Source organism: Carassius auratus, chromosome 43 (assembly GCF_003368295.1).
Source record: "Carassius auratus strain Wakin chromosome 43, ASM336829v1, whole genome shotgun sequence".
Classification (NCBI taxonomy): Eukaryota; Metazoa; Chordata; class Actinopteri; order Cypriniformes; family Cyprinidae; genus Carassius; species Carassius auratus.
In genome coordinates, this window is record NC_039285.1 from 7,264,339 (window position 1) to 7,290,738 (window position 26,400).

Below are 26,400 nucleotides of genomic sequence, written 5' to 3' on the forward strand. Positions count from 1 at the left end.
AGTGTCCTATGTAAAAAGACCTCTATGGGGCAACAGGGCCTTAGGCATCTATTGAATCCCTGTAGCGTATATTTAACACAAACTTCACCTCCAGGCATGTGTATCTGTCTGTCACCGAGTGCATGACTTCAAACGGGCAGAAACCTTAAAAATAGACAGCGCTGTTGAGAGCACAATTATAAACAATCACTGTGATGAGAACCTAAAATAACAGCTGACTAAAATGTTCCAAATGCCTCTTACCTCCAGGTCGCCAGAGTTAAGAGGAGCTTTAAAGGACTCCTGGCTATTTACTACTCCCCAAGTGTAAGCTACAATAAAATGATTTCCTTCTACATTTTCAGTGCATTGCCTGTTGAACTTTATGGGTTGCTTTTAAGGTTAGTATGTGCTGCACTTTTTATGGTACTTTCTGGAGTGATTTGACTGAAAATTCAGTCAAATCTTGCTGAATGGAATTGGATATGGGTTAAATTTGTTAAAAAGAGCTGAGACTACTACTGTACTTGAAAGCAAGATTAAATTACCTAAACTATTTAATAGACAAACAGGAGGTGTCAGATGTACAGTATATAACTTGATGAATGAGGGGTGTTCCAAATCTGTTCTGCCCACATAGATTCCATACGGGCCGGCTCGGTGGCTAATATCCAATTGCAGACCACAAGAGAGAGGTTCATTTTCCCCAACTTTGCAGTCAATTCAGCCTTGTAACATGGACTTCTTTGGCAGCCCACCAAAAAGATTTCCTTCTGAAGGTCTTCTTTCCTGTATCTTAGCCCTTTCAACATTAGCCAATGTTGGCAGATGAAGGGAGGGAGTGCCATGACACCAATTTAACAGACATTTGAAGATTAGAAGAGGACCTTTGACTTCTTTCACACAGCTGCCCTGTGTAATTAAAAGCCATTGACAGTGCTCATGGCATAGCTGCCAGTGAGAGCATTGGGAATGATACTGCTTGTAAACTAATTGTCCTCCACAACACATATTTCTATCTGCTATCTGACAAATAACACACAGTTTTTTCCTTAAAGGGAAAATTAAATTGAAACCTTTTTTAAAGATGTGCTTAATCTTTGTTAGTAACCCCCAGCCCCAGAATATTGTTCAGGATCAGCTAATTTGAAGGGCCAAACATTTTGTTGGTACAGTATTGTTCAAAATAATAGCAGTACAATGTGACTAACCAGAATAATCAAGGTTTTTCGTATATTTTTTTATTGCTACGTGGCAAACAAGTTACCAGTAGGTTCAGTAGATTCTCAGAAAACAAATGAGACCCAGCATTCATGATATGCACGCTCTTAAGGCTGTGCAATTGGGCAATTAGTTGAATTAGTTGAAAGGGGTGTGTTCAAAAAAATAGCAGTGTGGCATTCAATCACTGAGGTCATCAATTTTGTGAAGAAACAGGTGTGAATCAGGTGGCCCCTATTTAAGGATGAAGCCAACACTTGTTGAACATGCATTTGAAAGCTGAGGAAAATGGGTCGTTCAAGACATTGTTCAGAAGAACAGCGTACTTTGATTAAAAAGTTGATTAGAGAGGGGAAAACCTATAAAAAGGTGCAAAAAATGATAGGCTGTTCAGCTAAAATGATCTCCAATGCCTTAAAATGGAGAGCAAAACCAGAGAGACGTGGAAGAAAACGGAAGACAACCATCAAAATGGATAGAAGAATAACCAGAATGGCAAAGGCTCAGCCAATGATCACCTCCAGGATGATCAAAGACAGTCTGGAGTTACCTGTAAGTACTGTGACAGTTAGAAGACGTCTGTGTGAAGCTAATCTATTTTCAAGAATCCCCCGCAAAGTCCCTCTGTTAAAAAAAAGGCATGTGCAGAAGAGGTTACAATTTGCCAAAGAACACATCAACTGGCCTAAAGAGAAATGGAGGAACATTTTGTGGACTGATGAGAGTAAAATTGTTCTTTTTGGGTCCAAGGGCCACAGGCAGTTTGTGAGACGACCCCCAAACTCTGAATTCAAGCCACAGTACACAGTGAAGACAGTGAAGCATGGAGGTGCAAGCATCATGATATGGGCATGTTTCTCCTACTATGGTGTTGGGCCTATTTATCGCATACCAGGGATCATGGATCAGTTTGCATATGTTAAAATACTTGAAGAGGTCATGTTGCCCTATGCTGAAGAGGACATGCCCTTGAAATGGTTGTTTCAACAAGACAATGACCCAAAACACACTAGTAAACGGGCAAAGTCTTGGTTCCAAACCAACAAAATTAATGTTATGGAGTGGCCAGCCCAATCTCCAGACCTTAATCCAATTGAGAACTTGTGGGGTGATATCAAAAATGCTGTTTCTGAAGCAAAACCAAGAAATGTGAATGAATTGTGGAATGTTGTTAAAGAATCATGGAGTGGAATAACAGCTGAGAGGTGCCACAAGTTGGTTGACTCCATGCCACACAGATGTCAAGCAGTTTTAAAAAACTGTGGTCATACAACTAAATATTAGTTTAGTGATTCACAGGATTGCTAAATCCCAGAAAAAAAAATGTTTGTACAAAATAGTTTTGAGTTTGTACAGTCAAAGGTAGACACTGCTATTTTTTTGAACACACCCCTTTCAACTAATTGCCCAATTGCACAGCCTTAAGAGCGTGCAAATCATGAATGCTGGGTCTTGTTTGTTTTCTGACAATCTACTGAACCTACTGGTAACTTGTTTGCCACGTAGCAATAAAAAATATACTAAAAACCTTGATTATTCTGGTTAGTCACATTGTACTGCTATTATTTTGAACAATACTGTATCATCATCTTTTGGCAAATCTGTTTTATTAATGTTTTTCTTTCACAATTTTTTTTCTTTCAGAGTCAAATGCTAGAATGTTTGCAGCCAGTTTCATCATGTTAATGGGTAATTGCTACATTTAATACTAAATAGATACTATTTATTTTTGTTGTCAAGGAGATTGTGTTTCTGCAGATATGGTAGTTTCTAAATGCCTCAGGATGCCATAAATCAGTAACAAAGTTTAAAAGAGAATTAAACATAATTAGTTATTTTTAAACCAAACAGTCTGTATCAGGGGTGTCAAACTCAATTTCTGGAGGGCCGGAGCACTGATGAGTTTAGATTTAAATTAAACACACCTTATCCAACTAATCAAGTCCTTCAGGCTTATTTGAAAACTACATGGTATGTGTGTTGGAACTAAAGGGCTTGGGCCCGCCAGGAATTGAGTTTGGTACCCCTTGTCTATATCATCCATTGTTATGTACAATGAAATTATAGTTTGTTATAGTTCCTTTTTGTGTTAAAGTTTTACTCATTGAATTGCGATCCGTCAAGATGTTATTTCATTGGTCTCAAAGGAGCATCTTAAGCGGTTTGTTAAATGTGTCTTTTACTGTTAACATAATTGAAAACTGGATATGCAGCCACAACACCTTTTTGGGTTTCAATCCACACAAGTTTAATTTAAATTCTGCAACATTTCTAAATTCAGAACATAATTGCTCATCAGTGTGGGTGTCTATTGTTGTTGGATCTACAGTGGTTTATCCTTACTGTTTGTCTCCTACACCTATTTTAAACTTTAAAAAAAGGACACAGGACCGCTTTGTGCAAACTCTTTAGTGCAAAATAAAAAAATTCAAGGCCCATGCTGAATATGAAATTTACGTCATGCGCAAGGTAGCCTACTAGTTTGGTTTTGAGCGTGAAAAGATTTTTGTCAAACTGAACGTATGCCAAGCATTCTCACAGATATTATTTTCCCAGTGAGAGGGGGAAATAAAACAGTATAAAGAACATTAAATAGCACAGTAGCACGAGACTAGCATCAACGTATCGAATGTAAACACCGTTAACAGCGTATAATAGGCTATAAACCATGCCGTGTTTATCCACAGCGAGGTAACAGGAGCGTATCCCTTTAAACAGGACTTGACGATTCCATCAGAGAGAGGGAGAGAGAGAGAGAGAGAGAGAGAGAGAGAGAGAGAGAGAGAGAGAGAGAGAGCAGCGTTCTGGTTCGCTGTGCTGTGAAGTGTCAATGTACGCCACCGCAGTACAGACAAGCAGAAGCCAGGTCATTCCTTACTTTATACGAGAATAGGAATAAGAGAAGCGTTTTAATTCAAACATAGCCATATTAATAGTAGCCCAACAGCAGCTCTCTGTCTCTGGAGAGAGAGGAGGAGTGAAACTGCGCAGCGCTGCCCGTGCGAGGTGGAGAGGAGACACATCTAAAACATTCACATCAAACTTCTCACTCCATCGAGACTCGGATTGCACCCGATCTACATACAACATGGAATAGAAGGTTTTTGAGAGAAGCCTAACAACACAAATTGATGTTTTCTGCTGAAAACCCGTTGGAGGGGAAGAAACTGGTCCGTTAAAATCAGCATCAGTTTTGTAGTGGATTGAAAGAAGGCGCTCAAGATGTCTGTACCGGTAGGTTCTTCAATTTAACCTTTGAAATGATTCATCGCGATGTGGAAAAGTTACGGAACGGCTTGATAGTAACCTGCATGCTTTGTGCCGGACGCCCAGATGTTGGTGTGAAAGAATAGGCTGTTTGCTCTCGCTATCGCTGTGGTGATGCACACTGTGGTCATTTAGTATAAAGCGGCTGTTCAGGACGGTAGTGGAACTGTATTTTTGTAGTTCCCTCAAGTCAATGCATTTTTTTCTATCGAGACAGCGTTTTTGGGCATCTTGGCGTGTTCCAAGGATGCCCGAAATGGTGCGCGTGCCAAAGATGCCCAAAAATGCGTTTTCTCTATATGCAGCTCATGAGGTTTTGACACACAACCTCGGAATCCATGAGCTGAAATATAGAAAATAGGCGCACAAATAGGATGGAGAATTTCCTCAAGAAATATTTCACGTTTCTGTTGGCTTCAGGTTTGTTGGAGAAAAACAACAACAATATTTATTACATTGTCAATAATAATAATAGAATATATTATTATTCTTCATTGAATGAAGAACCTTATGACCTTACAGAAGGCCCTTGAAAGTTATTTTCGTTTGCAGCATTTCAAAACTGTCAATAGCAATGGATTTTTTCATTGGATGGTCGAACCGGGACAGTTTCTGTCACAAATTCAGATTTATTTGTTACTTGTGTTAACATGATACTGTAATCAATACTTGATAAATATTACTAATACTGTGCATTTTCACAAGTAAACATGGTTGACCCTGAGGCAAAATCTGTTCTTGTACCATGGACTTGTTTCCAAAAAAGTCCCAGCTCAGAGCTCTCCATCGAGTCCCAACCTGTGAGACCTGTGTTCTGCCTCCCTACTGCTTTTGGCATCTCATTTCGTCATACTGCAACACGATTTAATGTTTGCCCTCGCTGACTGAAGTTAAGTAGAAGTCAGTGGATTGCTAATACAGGACTGTAGAGGATGCGCAGTTCTGCAAAACATTGTGGATCCCTGTGGGAGGAATGGAGTTAATTTGCATGTCTTGGCAGCTTGGCACCTATATATTTTCCCACTGCTGTTTTTAGGAGAACTGACATCTTGATGATGTTATGAATAAATAATAAAATCACTTCTGCTCTTTGCATTCAAGTAAGAAAACGGTCTCGGAAGGCCACCAGTGGTCTGTGCATTGTTTAGTTTAACTCTTTAAGAAAATGCTCAGTGCCAGTGACAAAGAATGGTGTATGTTTTGAGTACCCATGTCCCACGCCAGAAGCCAGATTGCTGTTTTTGCCCGGTGTGAATGAACATTATCGCAGCAGCTGTTCTATCACAATGACGAAAGTATGGTCTGCTTGTCTTGTGCCTCGTTTTCCACACAACCAGTGAGATTCATTGACCTTAGACCAACAGATGTCACCAAGAAGTGAAAAATCAACAAGTGTAATGGCTAATGCATTTAAATGTAGTGTTAGCATCAGTAGGAAACCTGCAGGAGTGTAAGGGTTGCAACCCACATTGGTTTTTTCATTGGTTTTAATCCAAACTTCCTGATTTATTTTTAATTCGATTCTTCTTTTGATTCAGATCAGTTTGGGCATATTTCAGTTAAAAGTATGCATTTTGCTTGCACAGAAAATATGTTTCATATATGAATCTCCTAACTTGGTACATTACGAAAATCTTAATTTCTGCTCCAACTATGCAGTTTATTTGATATTTAACAAATATAATAATCACAAAAAAAAAAAAAAACTATGTGGATAGTTTGAGTATTTCTTGTTTAAAACATTTATTATAACATAATGCAAAATTAATAAAAATAATACATTTTGGGTCAAACCTCAGTTATAAAAAAAATTTGATTGCTAGCTTGCTATAATCTTATCACAGAAATTTGGACTTTAAACACAGGTAAAATATTACTTGATTTTTTTTCTACCCATATTATTTATGCTATCATATTTTCATATTTTAAGTGAAATTAACCCAATCAGTGTAGAAACAATGCTATTTTAGTATTATTTATATATTTATATATATTTATTATAATATTGTGAATGAACTTTTAATTTATATTTTCAGATTCTATTTTATTTTTTAAGTTTTAGTCATTTTGTATGTCATTGCTTTTTTGTTTTATATCTCTATATAGCTTTATTTTTATTCGAGTGTAAGGTTTAGTATTGTTAGTATTGAATTATAATATATTTTGTTAAATGTAAAAGTTTGAGTTCAGTTTTGTTTTCTAATATTTAGATTTTATTTTTCATTATTTCATAGTTTCAGTTTAAGATTTGGTTAACAATATGAAGACACTACCCCACTGACGCTTTACCAACATGTGTCCAGACTTGCATATCTCCATACACTTTCATTTGAATTCTGCAAGCATGTATGAATGCATACATACTTCCTGTAATACATAAATTCATAAGTTTGAGTTCAACACATGCTCTCCTTCATACATATTGATGGGTATTAATGTTTGGCTGTTAAGGTCATTTGCCTTGGCTTCAGATCTTCATCCCGTCCCCTGGACGGCTCTCAGAGAGTGTGCACTATGACTGCAAGCCTGCACTTATTCCCCCCCACCGTCCCTCTGAGTTTTAACACGAGAGGTTAAATGCGATGCCAGCAGGGAACGAGCTTGCTAGATCACTGTCAGAAGCCTGGCATTTGGTGCTTGTCATAGATGATACTCCACATACATATTAATAATGTTGGCTTAGGTGAGCTGTCGCATTTCAATCACCCAATAAAGACCTTTTGCTATTTGTATGCGTTGCCCTGGCAACTACAGGCCACCAGCCTTCCACATAGGAGTTTCATTGGCAGCTTAACTCATAGTAAACAGCGTATAATGCTACACATAACATGTATGAACAAGCACAACTCCAAAGACGAATTGTGACATGCATTTGAGAATATGTCTATGATTTCCTCTCTGAAATCACACTATTCAGTATCTCATCCCATAGACATTCTTTCCTTTATGCAGTCACACATCAGTGGTCCCTGCTTTGCCACTCCCGGCAGGCATCTTTATCCATTTTTAGTGATTAAGGATGGCCATTTTTTGCTCAAATACATACACTCTTACACTGGATGCATCTTAATCCAGAGAACAGCTGACACACTCATTAGTTTATTGCTGTTCAGCTCAAGAGAAAAATAGGAATGCTAGAAGCAGCTGCAGGTGAACATATGATGAATGTGAATGTAAATATTAAAGTTTATGTCACCTCAGGAGTCTTTTGACAAACAGCTCTTCATATTCATCTGATTTAATATCACATCAGTATATGTGTATATATGGTGAATATTCCTCATTCTTGTTTATGTCTTGGTACGTTGCACAATTTTTTTTGCATAAGAATACAAATGAAGGGAAATTGTGTTATCTAATAGGCCTGTGTGTGTGTGTGTGTGTGTGTTTAGCAGGATGTTTTCTGTAGTTGTATGTAAAGCATGAAAATTGAATTGCCTCGACAGCGCTCACATTCTTCATCTGAACTTTATCAGTCACTATCTATCTATCTATCTATCTATCTATCTATCTATCTATCTATCTATCTATCTATCTATCTATCTATCTATCTATCTATCTATCTATCTATCTGTCTGTCTGTCTGTCTGTCTGTCTGTGTCTTTCTATAATTTTGTTCTATTGTTTGTTCTATCATTCTGTCTTTCTATCATCCTGTTGTTTTGTCATTCTATGATTCGTTGTCGTTCTCTTTCTGTTCTATCTACTGTATCTATCATTCTGTAGCTTTTCTGTCATTCTTGCTTATTGTATCATTCATTTGTCGTTTGTTCTATTTATCTGACATTGTTGTATCATTCTGTTGTATCTATCAATCTGTCATTTTCTCTCCTTAAAGGCTACAGACCTTCAAACTTCAATACTTTGTCAAGCCAGTATTGGTTTACATTTACTTTGCTAATTAAAAATTACAGTGGTATGAATTTCTTAGATTTTTGTAGAACTCATTTTCTTTCTACTTGATAGCATATAGATCTGAATTGCGTTTTTTTTTCATCACATTTGCTAACTCAGTTCAGTTTCATTTACGATTCAGGAATATCATTTCTTTGAATATCATTAAAAGTCGTTCTATATTAATTTCTGGTCATTCTCTATTCATTTATGTTTATGAGCACAAAAACTGTATATTCAGACGATGGAGTAAAGCATGTGTCTGTCTGATATAGTGTTGGAATGCAGTGTATAGAATTTGTGTGCAGCGATAGTCTGCAGACTGGCAAACAAACTGGTTTTCTTTGTCTGAATATAGCCTCACATACTTCCAGCCTCTTTATCTTTGCCAAATGCTTTTCATCCTTTTTCCTTATTCATCGGTTTTTCTATGTCCTTCATCTTTTGTCACTCTGAAGGTTCATATGACTTTTTTTTGCTTTTAATTTTAGTTTCCTTGCTTTTAACAGTGTGTGTGTGCGTGCACATGCTTGCATTTGTTTTGCAGAGCTCTTTTGCTTTTATATTTGCAGCAGTGGGGGACATACTCAGTGTGAAATCCAAGTAGGCCCCTTATGATTTCAAAAGCTGGTGTCGTTTTACTCACCCTGGCATTGACTGTCCTGCAGACGACACATGCCAGTCCTCACGGGACCTCAAAGAGTCGCGTAAACACATCTCTTCTAAACTAGTAACAATACCCCCTCCTCTTGAGCCCAGGGTGTTTAAAGTAGCATGTTGTTTTCTGTGTGTCAGAAAGGCAGGACTGACTTATGCATGTGTGGCCCTCCCTAGAGTTGTGTTTATGCTGCTGTTTAACTCATATGTGTTTATCAACGTGGCTTGGTTGTGCTGAGTTGCTAATGAAATGCAGGACTTTTTCACCATGTGATGATTTGAGTTAGTTTAACCCACTCTTTTGTTCCACTGCCCTGTAAATCTCTTTCGTCAGTAATAAAAAAAGGGGGAGAGGTGTGTGTGTGCACATCTTTGGATGGAGATTATGTTGAGTATGTATGTGTAAAAGTTGCATGCCTCATGTTCATGTTTTGTGTTGAGCGATTGTGTTGGTAGACAAAGAGAGAGAGAAAGTGTTGCACATATTTGTTTTGCATCCACATCAGCATCCACATCCTCATTATAGTGCAGCTGTGAGAGTGAAAGGGAGATGGAAAAGTGAGTGAGTGTAGTTGTGTGCATGTGTCTGTTTTTGCCACTGCCTGTGCCAAATCGTCCCGTCGCTAGCGTCGTAAATCTGCTGGCTGATGTGCCTCGTGGTCATATTAATGGAGCGCCACCAATTACACCGGGCTGTCTGAGATTACACTGTATGTGCATGATGGGATGGGGGAGGGAACTGTACGTACAAGTGAACCTGACAGAGACATCTGTTTAGACAATACAAATTCAGCTCCAGTCCACATGAACATACAAAGACCAGTCCACATGAACTCAGCATATAGCCCAATCCTGTCTTCTCCAATTTAGCATGCCCATTCCAGTTTATCTCAGTTTAGTCCAGCTCAATCCAGTTCAGTTTAGCTAAACCCAGTGAATAAAACTTGGATAAGCCCAGACCAGATTAGCTAGAACCAATCCAGTTGTACTCAGCTAAACTCAGCCTAGTCCAATCGGATTTAGCATGCCCAGTTCAGTACAGGCTAGCTAAGACCATTACAGTTGTACTTTGCTAAATGGAGCCTAGATTAGTCCAGTTTAGCTAAACCCATTTATGTCATGTTTATCATGCAAGGTTAAGTGCAGAGCATATAAAGCCAGTCTTGTTGATAAACTAAAACCAACCCAGTCAGGTCCAGTTAGCATGTTCAGTTCAGTCCAGATTAGCTAAGGGAAATCCAGTTCATCTCAACTAAGACTGACCCAGTCCACTCTAGTTTTTTATAACTCAGTCAGGTCCAGTATAGTGTGCCCAGTTTTCAGTTCAGATAATCTGAGACAAATCCAGTTTATTTAGCTAATCCCAACCCAGTTCAGTGCATTTTTAGCTAAACAGGTCAAGTTTATTTCAGCTGAGGACAGCCCAGGAAAGTCCAGTTTAAACTAAGGCCAATCCAGTTCAACTCAGATGAGCCCAAATGAGACTAGAACTAGAAGAGTCCAGTGTAATGGCCTCTAGAAACCAGAAAATCCTGTGAAAGTTGAAAAGTAAAAGACATAATGGCAACACAAGAGCAGGGTTGCAGTGAAAGACATAGTGAGAAGAAGAGGAAAGACACCATAAGAGGCTTGGGAAAAGATCATAGTAAGCACAGAGAGTGAACAATAGAAATTTTGAGGTAGAGCATGAAGATAAAGATGAGGAGAAGATTACAGAAGATGCTATATGTGGACAACAGGCAGAAGACCATCAGTTTGTATATTCCGAGCCTACCTTCCTTTTCAATATGTTTGATATGCTTAAATAACCCTCATTCTAACTTGAGATAAATTAGTGAGTTACTATTTGTCCTTTCCAGTGTTATTTTTAGTACTATTCATGCACGTTAATATTATTTAATAATATTTTGAATTAAAAAACATTTTTTTGTAAGTTTTAGTAAATCTGTTATTTTGTTTTGAAACCCTTATTTTAATTTATAACTTATTTTAATTTAAGTTTTCGTAATTTTAATTTTAACAACTTTAACTTATTTCGATTGGTTGCCAAAGCACCATTAAAATTTTTTTTATCTAATATTTATATTTCGTTTCAGCTTTAAAACTAAAGCTATTAAAATTTGCTAATTGAAATAGTTAATAATAACAACACTGCTTGTGTCCTTATGAACCTCTCCACAGGGCTTGAGCATGACATCATCAGCATCCGCTTGTGTTTTAATGAACCTCTCTGTCTGGATGCTCATTAAGGATGTGTGAGTGTAGAGCACCTCAATCACATCTTCTCAGCAGTGTGTCCGTATGAGTGTGTACATGAAATATCATATTGAATATGCACATAGGAACTCTTAATGCTAATGAGCATGCTTGAGTGAGTGTGTGGCACTGACATGCAAGCATGCGCCTCTTATTTGATGTGCCTGAGCCACACTGCAGCAGAATAAAGAGGCTGTAATCTTTAGTGTGTAATGTGAAGTTTAAAACTGCAATGCATGTTGCATTCCTTAAATTAAAGCAACAGTTATTGGGATGTATGCTTTGGAATGCCAGAACTCAGTTTCATAATTGATGGATTAGGTAGATTAATCAACTTCTCAATGTATTAAATACATTCCAGGTTTCTATATCCAACCTCTGGGACAATCCTGAGTCTTTTAGTGGCATGCAAATAAATGTACAGTCTATGTCAACACTCTTGAAGCTATAATGATCAGTCCCACGCATAAACAGCAAGCATAATGCATAATTAATGTAATTTATTTCACTCTGGTGATGATGCTGGAATAGATTAGGTGCCCTTTCTGATTTGGCTTGACCTCCACCATCACCTTTCCATGGCCCTCCTTGAGGAAATGTCTCACTGGAAGTCATTGTGGATGCGTTCTTGCTCCTGTTGACCTTTTCGATGATGGGAACTTGTGAGCCGTGATTGGGGATTTAGGGAGAGAGAGCACAAGACTGATAGGAGAGGGAGGAGGTGATGGGGAGAGTGAGACAAAATGAGAGACGGTTTTGAAGTGGACGACTCCATTTCACACAGCTGCTATAATGTGACCTTTCTGGAGACCATTGTCCTTCTTCCTCATCAATGTAGTGCAGCGGATTAAAGTTGCATCAGCTGCAGCACGGCGCTAACCCAATGTTGCATCTCTCATTTTTCCGCTAGAGAGGTGACCTTTAAGCAGCTTGTTGCTTTTTTAATGCTGACGCCAGTGAGCCGTGATTGCATGAGGACAATAAAGGGATGTTGCACGTTATTAATGCAGCTTTACGGGTAAGAGAAAAAGTCATTTGTAGGCATCAAAGAAGCTTGATGTGAAAGAAATTTGATTTTGAAGATTGGTTTTCGATCTTTTCGTAGGACTTTGCTGCTCTTGGTTTCGTAGTGGCCAGCGAAAGATGGGATTTAGCTTTTGTATCACTGTTTGGAGATCAGCATTGGTTCATTAATTATAGTTCAATTACAACTCGCGTACACTGTCAAACACACGTACAGCATACTTAGAATACTCACTCTCTGACTTGAAAGATGTGGTCAACAATCTGGCATCCGGAAACCTGTTTCTGTCTCAGAGTTTAAAAAAGTTATTTGCGACTGTATTGCAGTTTCAACTTTTTTAAAATCTTTCTGTCGTCATTGTCAGATTAAATCGCTCAATGTTTTGTTTCTCCTTATTGTGACTATCAAAATGTGACTATTTTGAATTGTGAATTCATATCTCACAGTTGCAATGTATTTATCTTTTGTTTCTTTCTAATTGACTGTTTATCATAGTTTAAGCTGTTGTTTTGCAATGTGACTTGTCAGTTGCTATTTGTCTCATAATTGCCACTTCATTGTCATAATGTTGTGGCTTGTAAAATTGTGACTATCGTTGTTGCAAGGCATCTATTTTTTACTTTTCAGTTTATCTCACAATGTTGTTTTGTTTCTCGTAATTGTGACTTTTAATCTAAAAATTAGACTATTTAGCATTGTGACTTAACTCTTTTAATTGTGGCTTTGTAGTTGTAAAATGTTCAATGTGACCTTTTCTATCTAAAAATGACTATTTCCTTTTTTTATTTTAGTCTCTAAGTTATCATTGGTATTTTTTGCTCTGAAATGGAAACTTCTTTTGGTATCAATTTCATGATTTACGAGCTGATGTTTTTGCTGTTGTTTTTCTTTTTTTTTAGAGGGTCCTTGTGTGTGTGTTAGTGTGTTGGTCTCAGGAGGGAGTAGCTATTACAAAGTTTATGTGTTATAGGAATGCTGTACTTCCTGTAGCACACTCAGAGTGCTGTATAAGAATCCCAGCATGACCTCCGGAACGCTTCAAGCCAACCACTGCAAACTCATCAGTTAACATTAATGAACCACAGCTGGCTTTTATAGATATACCTGCTGGACGTTCTCTATATCTGCTGGATATTCTCACAGCCTAGTTCTTCTTTCACAGATTCTTACAAACTTTTATACTTAAACTAATGCATCTTTATTAGAGTTGCTCATGTGTGCTGATGTTAAACTAGTTTGGGTCTAAAAGGAAGACTTCAGTTCCACAGTAAGGGACAGTAGTCATTTTTCAAATTACAGTATATTCTTTTAGATCTGCTATTGTATTGACTGAGCCCACTGAATTGGTCTCTTGGGTGATAAGTAGGATGTTCATGCTTTGTTCAATGCATAGATTTTCATCACAACAGGTGGCTAGTAGATCTAGCTATCTAGTGAAGCAGGTAAATGATGGGTTTCAGGTAGAGGCAGCATTTATCAAGGTCTTTAATATACATAGCAGGTGGAGATCCCGTGATCATCCCCATGGCTCATGGATCATTGCTAGATTTGGCAACAAATGGTAACCAATGTGGCCAAATCCAGACTGGTTAAACAAGACCTTGTTCTTCATGACATGAAAGGTTTGCCATCTGGACCCCCTACCTGGATTTTTCCTGGTTTCTGAATTTAGCTACATGGCTGAGGGAATGCTAGTGTTCCTGGAGGTCTGCTCTGGATTGGACCAGAAAGTCTGGGAAGCTTATTGTGTGTTTGGTCCCATTTAAAGCAAAATTAATGCACAAGAACCTTTTGAACTTGGGTTGGTCTGACTGATATGCATTAAGGAGATGAATGTTAATGGACAGATGAACCAATCTACATTGTTCAAAGCTTTTATTCTTGTCCTGTACCCCTTTGCCCTGTTGGCTGGGCAAGTAATCTGCTCAACTGCCATGTGAATTGGGTTTGAACTGGGAGGGCAAGCAATTTACTACTCATTTACAGACCGTTCCCCAGCTTATGAGAAAAAAAGAGGGGGATGGGGTTGAGGAAGATGAAGAGGAAAAAAATTGATTGGATAGAAGTGGAGGGTAAAAGATAGAGGATGAGATGAGAAACACAGAAAGGCATCAGGAGAAAGAATGAGTAGGTGAAAAACAAAGCGATAAGAAGGGATTGTAAAGAAGAAATATATGGAATTAGGAGAACATGTGAAACAGAAGGATCTGGTTGTATGAGAGAGAAAGAGGGTCAAAGCTTAGTTGATATGATGGTTGTACCACCTGTAATGGTTCCAAGATTCCAAATGTTTTTCAAGTATTACATTATATTTTTGTTGGATAAACAACCTTTGAGTCATCAGTTGTTTTTTTATTATGCATAATTCCATTTTTACTGCAAAACAGTTTCCATGAAATGTTTTTGCAATGTTAATGAAATGTTGTGTATAGGTTCTTTGACTGAATTGTTTTTTTTTTTTTTTTTTTGGAAAGCTATTTTGCAGACTTTTGGACCGCCACACTGGAATGCAGGCTTCCGTTCCTCTCTTTCTCACTTTTTCTCTCTCGGCCAATTCCTTTCTTTTCTTTTCCAGACTGTGTTCAGGAGTTCTGGGCCTGGAAACTCCCAGAAGCCAAAGTGAGTCTGGGCTAGACTGCTGTCTTGTCAACAGCCACTGTGCTGCTAATATACACAGGCACCTCGGCACTTGATCATTTGGTCTTCCAGGAGAGCCCCTAATGCCACAGACTTCACCCCAGCACTCAGGATAGCTGTTGTGTCATGGAACAGTTTCCTGTGTCACATAGCAGCTTCCCAAGGCACAATCCCAGTTTTTTTTTAAATTTATTTTTATAATTTGTAGCATTTTAGTAGTGCAAAGCATCTCCTTACTTAATATGATAATATCTTTCCAGAGATGCATTGCACAGCTGTCATAGTTGGAAAGGATAATATGATAAAACTGCAGCATTAGTACTAGCAGGCAACACGGTAAAAGAGGATAATCTGGAAAATATTTACTTAGAGAAAGATGTTTACAGTAATGGGGCTGAGGGCAGTTTTTGTCAGAGCGTAGACAAAAACAGGCTTGCCTTGACAAAGTCCTTGGTAGATGTCCAGAGATAGAGCGAACAGCAGAGTTACACACAGTTAGCATTCTTGCATTTAAAAACAGCTAGCAAAGTGTGTTGGGATCTTAACATTTTTTTTACTGTTTTTAACTAGACAGCCTCATGCTAAGAAAACATTTAGAAAGGAAGAGTTACTGTTTTCCTGTTTTCATAACTCTACTTGTACCATGCCAGCTTGTCTTTGGTTATTGTTTACTTTTGTTGGCCATGTGTCTGTAGCACCTAGCTTATTCTCCTATACTTCCATAAAGCTTCATAACGCAAGATCATACCTCTTCAGCATTTGGTTTCAGTGCTGCTGGATAAGGACACATGCTATTCTGATATTATTTGTACCTATACGATCACACTACAGAAGATATTACTCTGGATTTGATAGATACAGCAGCGAGTACACATTGTTTCCATATTGTGGGATGTCTTAAAGGATTGTCCCGAGAGAAGAAAAGGCATTGAGTGAAAATTAAAGGGCCCATTATTTTATATTTTATTTAAAGAAATTCTCTGTGAACAGGTTTTGTACTGTCCCTTTCTCTTCAGTTTAGCAAGCGGTCACTCTCACTGGCTGAATACGGCCTTTGAACTGTCTATTTGATGGCAGACTGATGCCGTGTGTTAGGATGTGCTTTACATCTGACTGATGTGCTTGTCTGTGAAGGTGTTAAAGCTCTCACACTCACACACACACATCCGTTTGCCGTTGACACACTGATGGATCTGGTGGTGGCACCAGCTGGGAAGAGGTATTGTTCTGTCTCCTTCATGTTTCCTCTTCCAGCTCGCTGAGCTGGCCATTTTACCCTCTGTCATGTGTGTGTATATGTGTTGAAATAAATGGATTGTAAATATTTATTGGCGATGAATGCAGCGAGAGTCTCTGAATCGCTGTCTGTGTGCTGGAGACCTGTCATCGCTCTTAATAGTCTCTCAATGGTACAGAGAGCCTCAGAGGAACTTTGAAAAACCACTATGTGATTCGGCTGTCTTTTGCAGAGTATCACTAGACTATATGATTTTGATGAAACTGCACTAAATGTATGAGATAAAGGAGTAGAGGAAGAAAAGTAATTGAATTCTCAATTCAAGTACTTCTGTTCTCCAAAAAAATAATAATAAAAAAATAGATATATATGTATACAATTTTTGTTCACTTTCAAGCACAAATAGCTATATTGTGATATAGAATATACAATTACCATGATATAAATTTACTCTGATGTATGTGATATGATTTTGTGATTTTGATCATACTGCCCACCATTGTGTCCTTGTGTGTCTTGATCTGATCATAAAATCTTTGCACGATATTATATCATATTAATTACGTTTTCTCATTTATCCACGTCAATCACGAACTGAGCTTTGGATCTGAGTGTTGTGGTTGGTTTGCAGAACTTCCTCCAATCATTTGGCTCCTTGTCAGGATTTTATCTCCTGTTCTCAAGGAGAGAATCAGACAGACCTTAGACAGTCTTGCAACTTCCATTATCTAGGACAGGGCATGCTCACTCAACTCTGTTACGGGTCAGGAAATGGACTATTCCTTTGTCCTCACTGGCTGCTGAACAGACTGAATTTGTGTGTATATCTGAGATGCAGGCGCGTGTATGTGTGCGTACGTGGTGTTTTGTTATGCGTCTGTTTGTGTGTTGAGATGAGGGCTAGTTAAGGGAATTTTGGAGGAATGCTAATCACATGCTCACTAATGGACAGGGAGAAGAGTAGGCAATGCCCTGTTGACTACAGAATAGCTAGATAAACAAATGCAGAGAGAGAAGGAGAGGCCAGCTAATGTGCAATGCTTAATTCAAAGTCTGAAAATCCTTTCTAAAAATACAACCGTAATGTTATTAAAGGAATTGCAAGTGTACTGTAAATACAAGTGTTTCTGAAGCATCTGTGATTGAAAATCATTTACTTTGTCTGTAATATTAAAACTTTTGTCATGGTAAACCAGGTTACTTCTGCATATTAGATGTACCACGACTATCTGCAGTACTGTTTACATTCTCAGGAATGATCTGTACTCTGTAATTAGTGATAATTTCCCCAGGTAAATACAAACATTACAAATGTTGTCGACAGGATCTGTGGCAAGCTGTTGATTAAAACAGGAAACAATTTCAACTTGTCTCTAAGTTTGTAAAAACAACCAATAATCATATTTTTAGTAACACACTCACAATGGAAAATCTGTGGGACAATGAGCACTTGAATAAACATTATTGTGCTGTTTTAAGAGAATAGCCATAAAATAATCACTTTCACATTCACGTCATTTATTAACCTTGTCTTGTCAAACTTATGTCATAGCTGTGCAAACTTGATTACTTTTCAATATTAGATGTGCTATAACTATCTGCAAATACTTTTTACAGAAACTACTTTCACAGCAAACAATGGTATAAACATAATTCAATGTAAGTTAATAATCGCAATTACAATTTCAAGGGAATAATCCACAATTATGATTTTTGTCACTATTACAGCCAAAACAATTTTTTTTGGTCGGCTGACCATTTTCAGTTGACAAAATTTCGGCACATGAACTATTGAAAGCAGAACCAGAAGTTTATGTGGATAGGAAAGTTGTTCCACCTTTTAAATAAACCAGTTTAGACAGTTTTACATAGAAATTTATTTATTTTACATTTATGTTACAACAACAACAACAACAAAAAGATAGTTTAACATTTCTTTTTTAATACTTATTGAAAAATTACCCCATAAACCTGGTTATGTTTTAGTAATCAGACTTGCCTTGTCAATTATTTGGTTTGCTAGGATGCATGTTCACTTAGCATGAAATGCTTCAGTGGTTTGCGATCATAAATTGGAGCAGTTTTTTATTTTCAAAGTTATGATAAACAGTTGTTTCTGAGTTTTGGCTGGAGCCATTCTCCAGCTCCTTGAGTCTTGAATACCCATCATTCTCAGACCGAAGGGATATTGTGCTGTTGCCTCCAGTAGCAATCCATTAGGGCGGACGTATGCCTCTCTAATGGAGAAACTTCAGGAGGCAGAGATTCCTAAAGATGGGGAAGTTTCTTGTGTTTGTGCATTCACATTTCATAATACCCAACTCTCTAAATCCATTATCCAAATGTAGGTAATTTTATTGAGAAGTTGTCTCATGTGCCATGACATGTTTTCCACGCTCCGCCCACTCTCAAGCCTCTAAGCTTAATGAAAAAAAATAAATAGTCCACATACGGACACATCAAGTGGAAGGACCGGGATTGATGGTGACATTTCCATGTGGCCAGATAGTTTGAACAGTTCTTTCTTCAATCCCATCCTGACAGCAATGAGACTGAGATAGCTGCATGTGTGAAAGAGCTTTGATTGCGTTTCATCGGATGGTGGTCACATTTCTCCTAGATTGGACTTGGGAAGAAGACGGGGCTTATGGATCTCTCCTGGCATTTTGCTGTCAGTGGAGCATGTCTGCATATAGATTTGCGATTAAATGGTGCAGTATACTTGGATCTCTATGTGCGTGCTCATTTTGTACACACATTGGCCTCAAAAAGTATTTTTTGACACTTACGCCTCACTTTAAATGTAAGAATCTCTTTGCATTAGGCTATATATTAAATATGAAATCAAGTAGCATTTATTTGAAAGATAATTAAGCGTCATTTGATTGCACATGCTGTTTATGTTCCGCGTGAAACCAAGTTTGCATAGCTACAGTAGAAGTATTTGCATTTATGTATTTGAGCATGTTTTGGGCTTTAAGGACTTTAAAAAAAAAAACAGACCTGACGACAAATGATACATAGTGAGCGTGTGCTGAGCAATGAGGGCTGATACTCACTGCTAGCCAACAGGTCGGGACAAGCAGACTATCAAAGAAAACATTGCCATAGGCAGTGCATTCCTGAGGTTATGCTTTCTTCTTGTATTTTAAATCCTTCTGTCTGTTTTCTAGGCTCTAGTTTGTGTTCTTCTGTAGTTTGTGTCAGTAGGGTTGGTGGTCAGACAGTATGAAAGGGAGCGTGATTATGTGCAGTATGTGTGAGATTGGCAGGAACATGAAGCCTGTCAAGAGAGCACAGTCCAGGAAATCCTGCCATGGAGACATACAGCATTCACAGGCAACTCTCATTGGCAAAAACACAGATCAAAGTATTGTTTATGTCCGTCTGCTGCAGGTATGCTTTTAGGTTTGTACATATTTTAGGAATGTGCAAAACTACATATTCTAGAATTTGTGTTGCCTGGTAAACTAATCGACTAATCTGTTCTAAAGAATTCACCCCCAATTTTTTTTTTACTAACTTGTAAGATATTTTGAAGATTGTTTTGGTGACCTTTGACTTCCATTGCATGGACAAAAACAAACAAACAGATAAAAAGTAGATTTGAGCTTGACCTGACTCAGATAACACATTTTTTGTATTTGCTCGAAATTATATTTTTATTGCTCAAAAAGTAGAGCATGGTGCTAACAACTTTGAATGCAATGTAAGTTACTTTAGACAAAAGTATAATGCCAAATACTTACATGTAATATATCAATATAATATGTAATTCAGTAGGTTCATAAACACACTTTTGCTGGAAAAACGATAGACATACATTCAAAATCATTATATACATTCAAAATCACAACCTTTTTGACTCCAATTTGACTCCAGCCGATTTAAATAAATTGAGGCCCCTGGAAGCTTGCTGAGGCCCCCTTGTGGGCCCCTGCCACCTGGTTGAGCTCCACTGAACTAGATGCCATTATCTTGGTGACAATTCAGATTTTGACAGATCAGAATCATTACAGAAAACAAAAATAGATGAAAAAGATCAATGAATGTAAGAATTCAAATGGCAGCCAACCACAAAAATATTGCTCCAACGCACATTTGTCAGTAGTAGGTGTTTGTGTATGTGGTGTGTCCTTGTGTGTTTGCCTCCATCTACAAGTCTAATTATGTCAGACTGAAATAGAGAAGTGTGGATAAATGAATTACACATTCTGTCCTACAGTGTCAAGATTAGGCGATACGTTATTGTGTGTAAATTATGCTTGTAATAGCTCACAGGAGTGTGGTGTTGCATCATTAACGTGATTGGCCGATAGGAGTCTGGATGGGGTACTTTCATAGGTGAGTCAAATTCTAATGAAATTGTGTCCCTTGAGTCTCAGTTTGTATCGCTGACTCGGAAGTTGAGCAACCACGGATTTGTCATGTTACAGGTATTACATCTGGAAAGTGCTTGGCGTGTTGAGGAAAGGATTTGCACACAATAAGCCGCTGCTAGCATGCGATGGGAGCCATGTCCAACCATTTGCTTTACATCCAAGAGCTGACTGAAACAAGGATACAAGCAGTTGGCTGCATAATACCAGGCACAAAGAAAACAAACTGCTTGTCTAGGTTTGTGTTTGGGGATCATGGGAAAGTGTTTCATCTGTCTTTTTGAGTACATCACTCTTTCTATCTCTTGTCAATCAGTGAAGTGTCCATAGCCATTTAAAGTGATGGATGGAGGGTTGGTCTCTCTTTAAGCTGACTGGAGGTGACCTTCAAATTGTCGATCTTCTCACACTCTCAGGAATAATCCACCCCCTTCCCTCGCTCTCACTCACTCTCAAACACACACTGCTCTCCAATCAGCCGAATGAGAGATGATTGGCACTCGTTTTAGCAGTCTAAATCAGTCTTACCACAATTCCATAAGTAATGTCATCATTCCAAAAATACACAAACTGCTTCATTTAGTTAAAAGGGATAATTCACCCAAAAATAAATTCTGTCATCTTTCCCCCATGTTCATGCTGTTCCAAACCATTACTATTTCTACTATTGCTTTACTTGCACTTAACAAGTTTTCAGAACAAAATTACAGCAAATACGCAGTGCCCAGTCACCGCATTCAGACCAGAGTAAGCTGGTGATAATGTTACCAGAGCTACCGTGAATATAATTCTGTCAAGACTTTTCATTATCGTCAAAGATTATTGGTGCTTAGCATACAGTTTGGATTGGAGGAATGGTTCAGTTCTGGGCAAAAACTCCCTGCCCATCCATGCAGCCTGTCATGAATGAGCGGGCAGAGCAGCAGTAACCTTCTTAGGGTAAACAGAACAGAACCAAATGTAGCAGATATCATTAATGTTCTTAATGAAATTTTAGTGTAACATAATTTTTCATGATAAAAAGAGTCTGATTTGGGAAAATGAGGAACATCAGAAAGCCAAAGTCCTGATTGTGATGAAAAGAGGAGCTGGGGACGGAGGAGGGTAATTTGCCCCTGAGCAATTGACAAAGCTCCTGAATAATACTGAATAGACCTTATATAGGAATGGCGTGATAGGCGTTGTATTCCTATAGTTAGACATGGGTTAGCCATAAATAAACACGTTCATATAGCATCAAATATATGTAAATGACACTGCACATGCGCAAGGTATTTTTAAATCCGAGATAATAGTTAGATTTAAGCTTTTACTTGGTAATTTTTCCCCATGTTAATTGGATTCAATGTCTAGACCACCCCTTTCAACCTAAACGAAATTTAATTCAGATAAGCACTGTCGGATCTATTGAGGTGTTTTCATGAAGGATTTCAGTCCAATATGATTATAAACACTTTAATTTGGATGCATATAAATGTAGCTAATGAGTCAGATGGAAACAAAATTGGACCCAGTTGACTTTAATTTTATAGACATTCTTCATTCTTTGCGTTTCACAGAAAAAAAGTCTTACAGGCTTGGAATGATGATGGCAATATTTAAATTTTTGAGTGAACTGTCCCTTTAAGAAAAGCTAGTTTGGTTTAAAACAGGAAGTGTTTTTGACCCCGCTGTGTCCATGCAGGCAACATGATAAAATAGTTGTAGTAATGATGAATATGTCTGAACACTGAACTGGCCATCTGGCGTCTGACTAAGAAAGTATTTTGTGGCCCTTGAAGGATTTTTTTTCAGTAGGATTTAAAACTAGGTTTTTACAGTTTTTTCAGTATTGTTGGTGTTATTTAGGTTGCAAAGGTATTATGAATGGTTTCTAGTGAGTTTATATACAAGTATTCTGAATGGTTCATATGACATTACTCAGTGGTTGCCCACAGGTCCAAATCAAAAACACCCATCTCCTTTTTGTGTTTTTCTTTGTTTCATTGTAAGTCCAAGTAGCATTTGTTTATTGTGTGCTAGATGAACACTGCAATTCTGATCACTTGGAAAAATAATTGCATTTCTCTCTGCAATATGTCGTGCAATTGAATATATAATTAATATCTGTAGCACAAACTGTGTTGGATGAGCTGTGCCCTGAAGTTTAATTCTGAGGGTTAGTATAAGCATGAATAATGTTAATGCTTGTCTTAGCAAACAGTGTTAATCTCCTGCATATCTCCTGATCATCCTTGATTAAAGCATTATTTGGAGACTGTATATTATTCTGAGCTGGGGTATCTGAAGGTTTAAGGTGTGGATCTCACACATTCTCGCTTGTTCTCTGAGTGAGGTAGCATGGCTGTTATTAATATGATTTAAGTAGGCCTGCTTTCCTAATTAGCCTACTCCACTTCCGAGTGGATATAAAAAGCTTGTCTTTTCTCAGAGGAAACACTGTTCCTTCTCTTCTCATTTATTTATTTATTTTTTGGAATGATGCTCATTCCAGCTGATGTGTGTGTGTGTGTGTCTGTGTGTTTGTGTGTATGTGTGTTCCACAGACAAATGTGTGGATGTCTGTTTGTGTCTTGGTGCACTGTGCTTGAAATTACCTATGTTTTTAGACTAAAATAACAGATTGTCTTGCTGGCTAATTTCATCGCCAGTGCTTTATGTATCCTAATGACAATTTAATAATGTTTTCAGTAATTTCCTTTTTTTTTTTGTTACACATTACAATACAAATCTTTTTTTTTCAATTGAAAAGTATCAAAAACAAATGAAGGCATTAATGCCCAAAAGCTTGGAGTTTGTATGATTTTTAATGTTTTAGAATTTTTTTTATTACTAATCAACCCATGAGTGTACCCATAAATGAATATATTTGTCTACGTCTTTGTATTTTTATATTTGTCATTTCCTCTGTTCCTCTGTGTGTTTTTGTGAGTTTGTGTGGCTCTTTATAGTCAAATGTGTTGTTATTCGAGCTGCTTTTGCCCACTGGGAGAGCTTGTCTGCGAGGTAGTGGAACAAATAGCCGGAGAGTGTCTGAGATGTCAGTCTCCATGTCCTGGAGAGGAGACTCTCTATCTATCTCTCTCTCAATCTCTGTGTGTGCTTGTGTATAGGCAGCACATCTGACAGCAAACAGACAGACTGGCTCATGGCGCGATTCTCAATTCCCCAGATCCACTCAGAGGAACTCACTGTCCCCACAGCCACAGGCTCACAGGAAGTGCCACAATCAGACTAGAGCAGACAGATTTATGACCTCTGTGTTATTGATAAAACCTCAGAATTTCATAATCCAGCAGTAATCCCATCAGATGTATTGAAATCACTGCATAATGATTTTTGTGAAGGCTGGGGTAAAATATAATATTGATATTTTCACACTCTTTTGAAAATATAGTATTTATCCTTTTTTCTTTTTTTGCCCTGAAAAGGCATTAATACTTTGTTAATCAGCCTCTTGGACCGAACAGAGATTGTTGTCAGTTAAGCATAAAATATATTGTTTGTTTTTTCTATGCTATGCTATTGTTCAAAAGTTTGGGGTCAGTAAGATTTTCAGAAAGGCTGAAAAATTACAGATTCATCAAAGTTTACAAGTTCATCTAAGAATCCTAACAAAATATATACAGCAGTTGTTTTAGGAAATGTTTCTTGAGCCACAGATTAGCATAAGATTTTGAATGATCATGTGACAAAAAAGACTGCAGGAATGACTAAATAAATTACATTTTAAAATATATAGTTATTTGTAATTGTATGGTTATTTTAAATTATAATAATATTTCAAAATTATACTCTTTTGATGTATTTTGTTAAATTCAGCTTTCATAAGAATAAGAGACTTCTTTCAAAAACATTTAAACAAATCTTTCTGACCCAAAACTCTAAAACAGTAGTTTATATTTTTAATATATCATCCACACCTTTCTTTCAGTTTGCCCTCTAATGAATCATTAGTAGTCATCTATGTCTGCCATCCCTCCATCCTCTTCCTCCAATTCCTCAATCTCTTTTCCCCCCTTTCTTCCTGTGGATTTTAATTGCAGTGGGCTGAAATGTATAGCGTGCTGAAGGGCAGCATGTGCTGCTGAGTAGACATGTTTACCAACCTGAACTGCATTCCTCTCTGGGGCCTCTTCCATCAGCTCTGCAGCCTGATAAAGTACTTTAAAGCATTATCATCTAAAAAAGAAAAGCTTTGGTAAGAGGCGTCCGGGTGAATGTGTTTCAGGAGAGCAGTGTTTCAGATCTGCGTGTGTGTGAGGCACAGATAAACACTGTGTTAGCATGAGTGATGAGCAGGGTCAGAGGTGAGGATGGATGCAGGATCAGCGTTGTGTGACCCGAGCTGATGGATGGTAGCAGGAGAATGTGGAACGAGTTGTTCCGATTCTCTTATCAGAAGAACTGGACAAGTCTGATCTGTCTCCACTCCCTTTATTATTTTCCTCTCCTCCTGCACTGTTCTCTGGGACTCACAACCATAGAAACATGGTCTGAACCTTAGGCCAGTGTCAATGTGGGGTGTATGTGCAGGAGTTTTGCAGAATATAGCTTTTATAGTTATGCTGGATTCCAGTCAAATTTGGATATTGGATATTTGAATATTGACGTAAAATTTTCAACTTCCAAAGTTTAAACATTTCATAGTTAAAGGTACAGGTTGTAGGACCTGCCACTAGAGGGCGCACTACCAAAACAAAAACAATTGCGTGGTATGATGACGCTAAAAAGGAGCGTGGAATGATGGGATTTGTTGTCTTCTACCCAACCACTGATGGCCATCAATCAGAAGATATGTAAACGATTACCACTTGTTCAACAAATATATACACACGTGTATATTCAAACACAATAATTGGGCATACATATCAAATGCGAGTTCAACGATTTGCGAGAGTAGAAAGTGCATGTTCACAACTTTATCCTGGAGAACTTTTGACAGTGCCAGTTGATTGTTTGCTTCAGTTGCACTACCAAGGACTGCAATACTCAAGCTCGTTTAATGCTGAGCTAATTAAAATGACCACAGCTTATCACAGTTGAAGGGCTTTGTGTGTCATTGAGAAGGTGATTTACTACATCTGATTAAGTAATTTTTTCTTACGAGGGGAGGTTATCCTTTTTCCACCTTTTTTTGTGACATGTTGTGTTGTATCTTTCACTTGGATGTTATAAGTTGCACTGAGTACATACAGCTGAATAATACAAAAACTGTGTCCCTCTTCAATTCAGACTGCAAAGCAACAAAATGTGATTCATAGGCCCCTGACAGTGTAGGGGATGGAGATGTAAATAGTTGTGGATGCAGTTAGTGAATAGTAAATAGTTGTGGATGCAGTCCTTTTTTACATGGCAGTCATCATCTGGGCTTTTATGATCATACAGTATGCCTCAGGAAAAAGCTCAAAATTGAACCTGTTTATCTATCTATCTATCTATCTATCTATCTATCTATCTATCTATCTATCTATCTATCTATCTATCTATCTATATATATATATATATATATATATATATATATATATATATATATATATATATATATATATATATATAGCCAAAACAAAACTTTTACAACATATCCGGATGAAAGTTTTGGCAGTGTATCTAGATTAATATAATTTGGCAAACTTTTAAAATGAACTTGATCCCTGTCATGTGGGATTACTCTGTTTCGAGTATTCAAGGATAACAAGAGAGCAAGAGAAGGAATGTGCAGCTGTGTCAACATCAGGTTGATTTGTCAAAGCCACATCGCGTGTTTTACCTGTGCAGGCAAGAGCTGCATTGGACCGTCGCCTTGTTTCCACGGTGACCCCAATCAGAGACGCGTACTCGGTGCAGGC

General features: G+C 37.8%; 1 protein-coding gene across 1 annotated transcript in view; it reads left to right on the plus strand.

Moving 5' to 3' along the window:
• The first annotated feature begins 3,994 nt into the window (after positions 1-3,994).
• The window catches only part of LOC113061593 (breast cancer anti-estrogen resistance protein 1-like), a 75,789-nt gene continuing 53,383 nt past the window's right edge, over positions 3,995-26,400 (plus strand). The window contains exon 1 of the mRNA XM_026230833.1: positions 3,995-4,434. Within this exon, the coding sequence (XP_026086618.1) occupies positions 4,423-4,434 (12 nt within the window). The 5' untranslated portion in view covers positions 3,995-4,422. The remainder of the gene's footprint in view (positions 4,435-26,400) is intronic.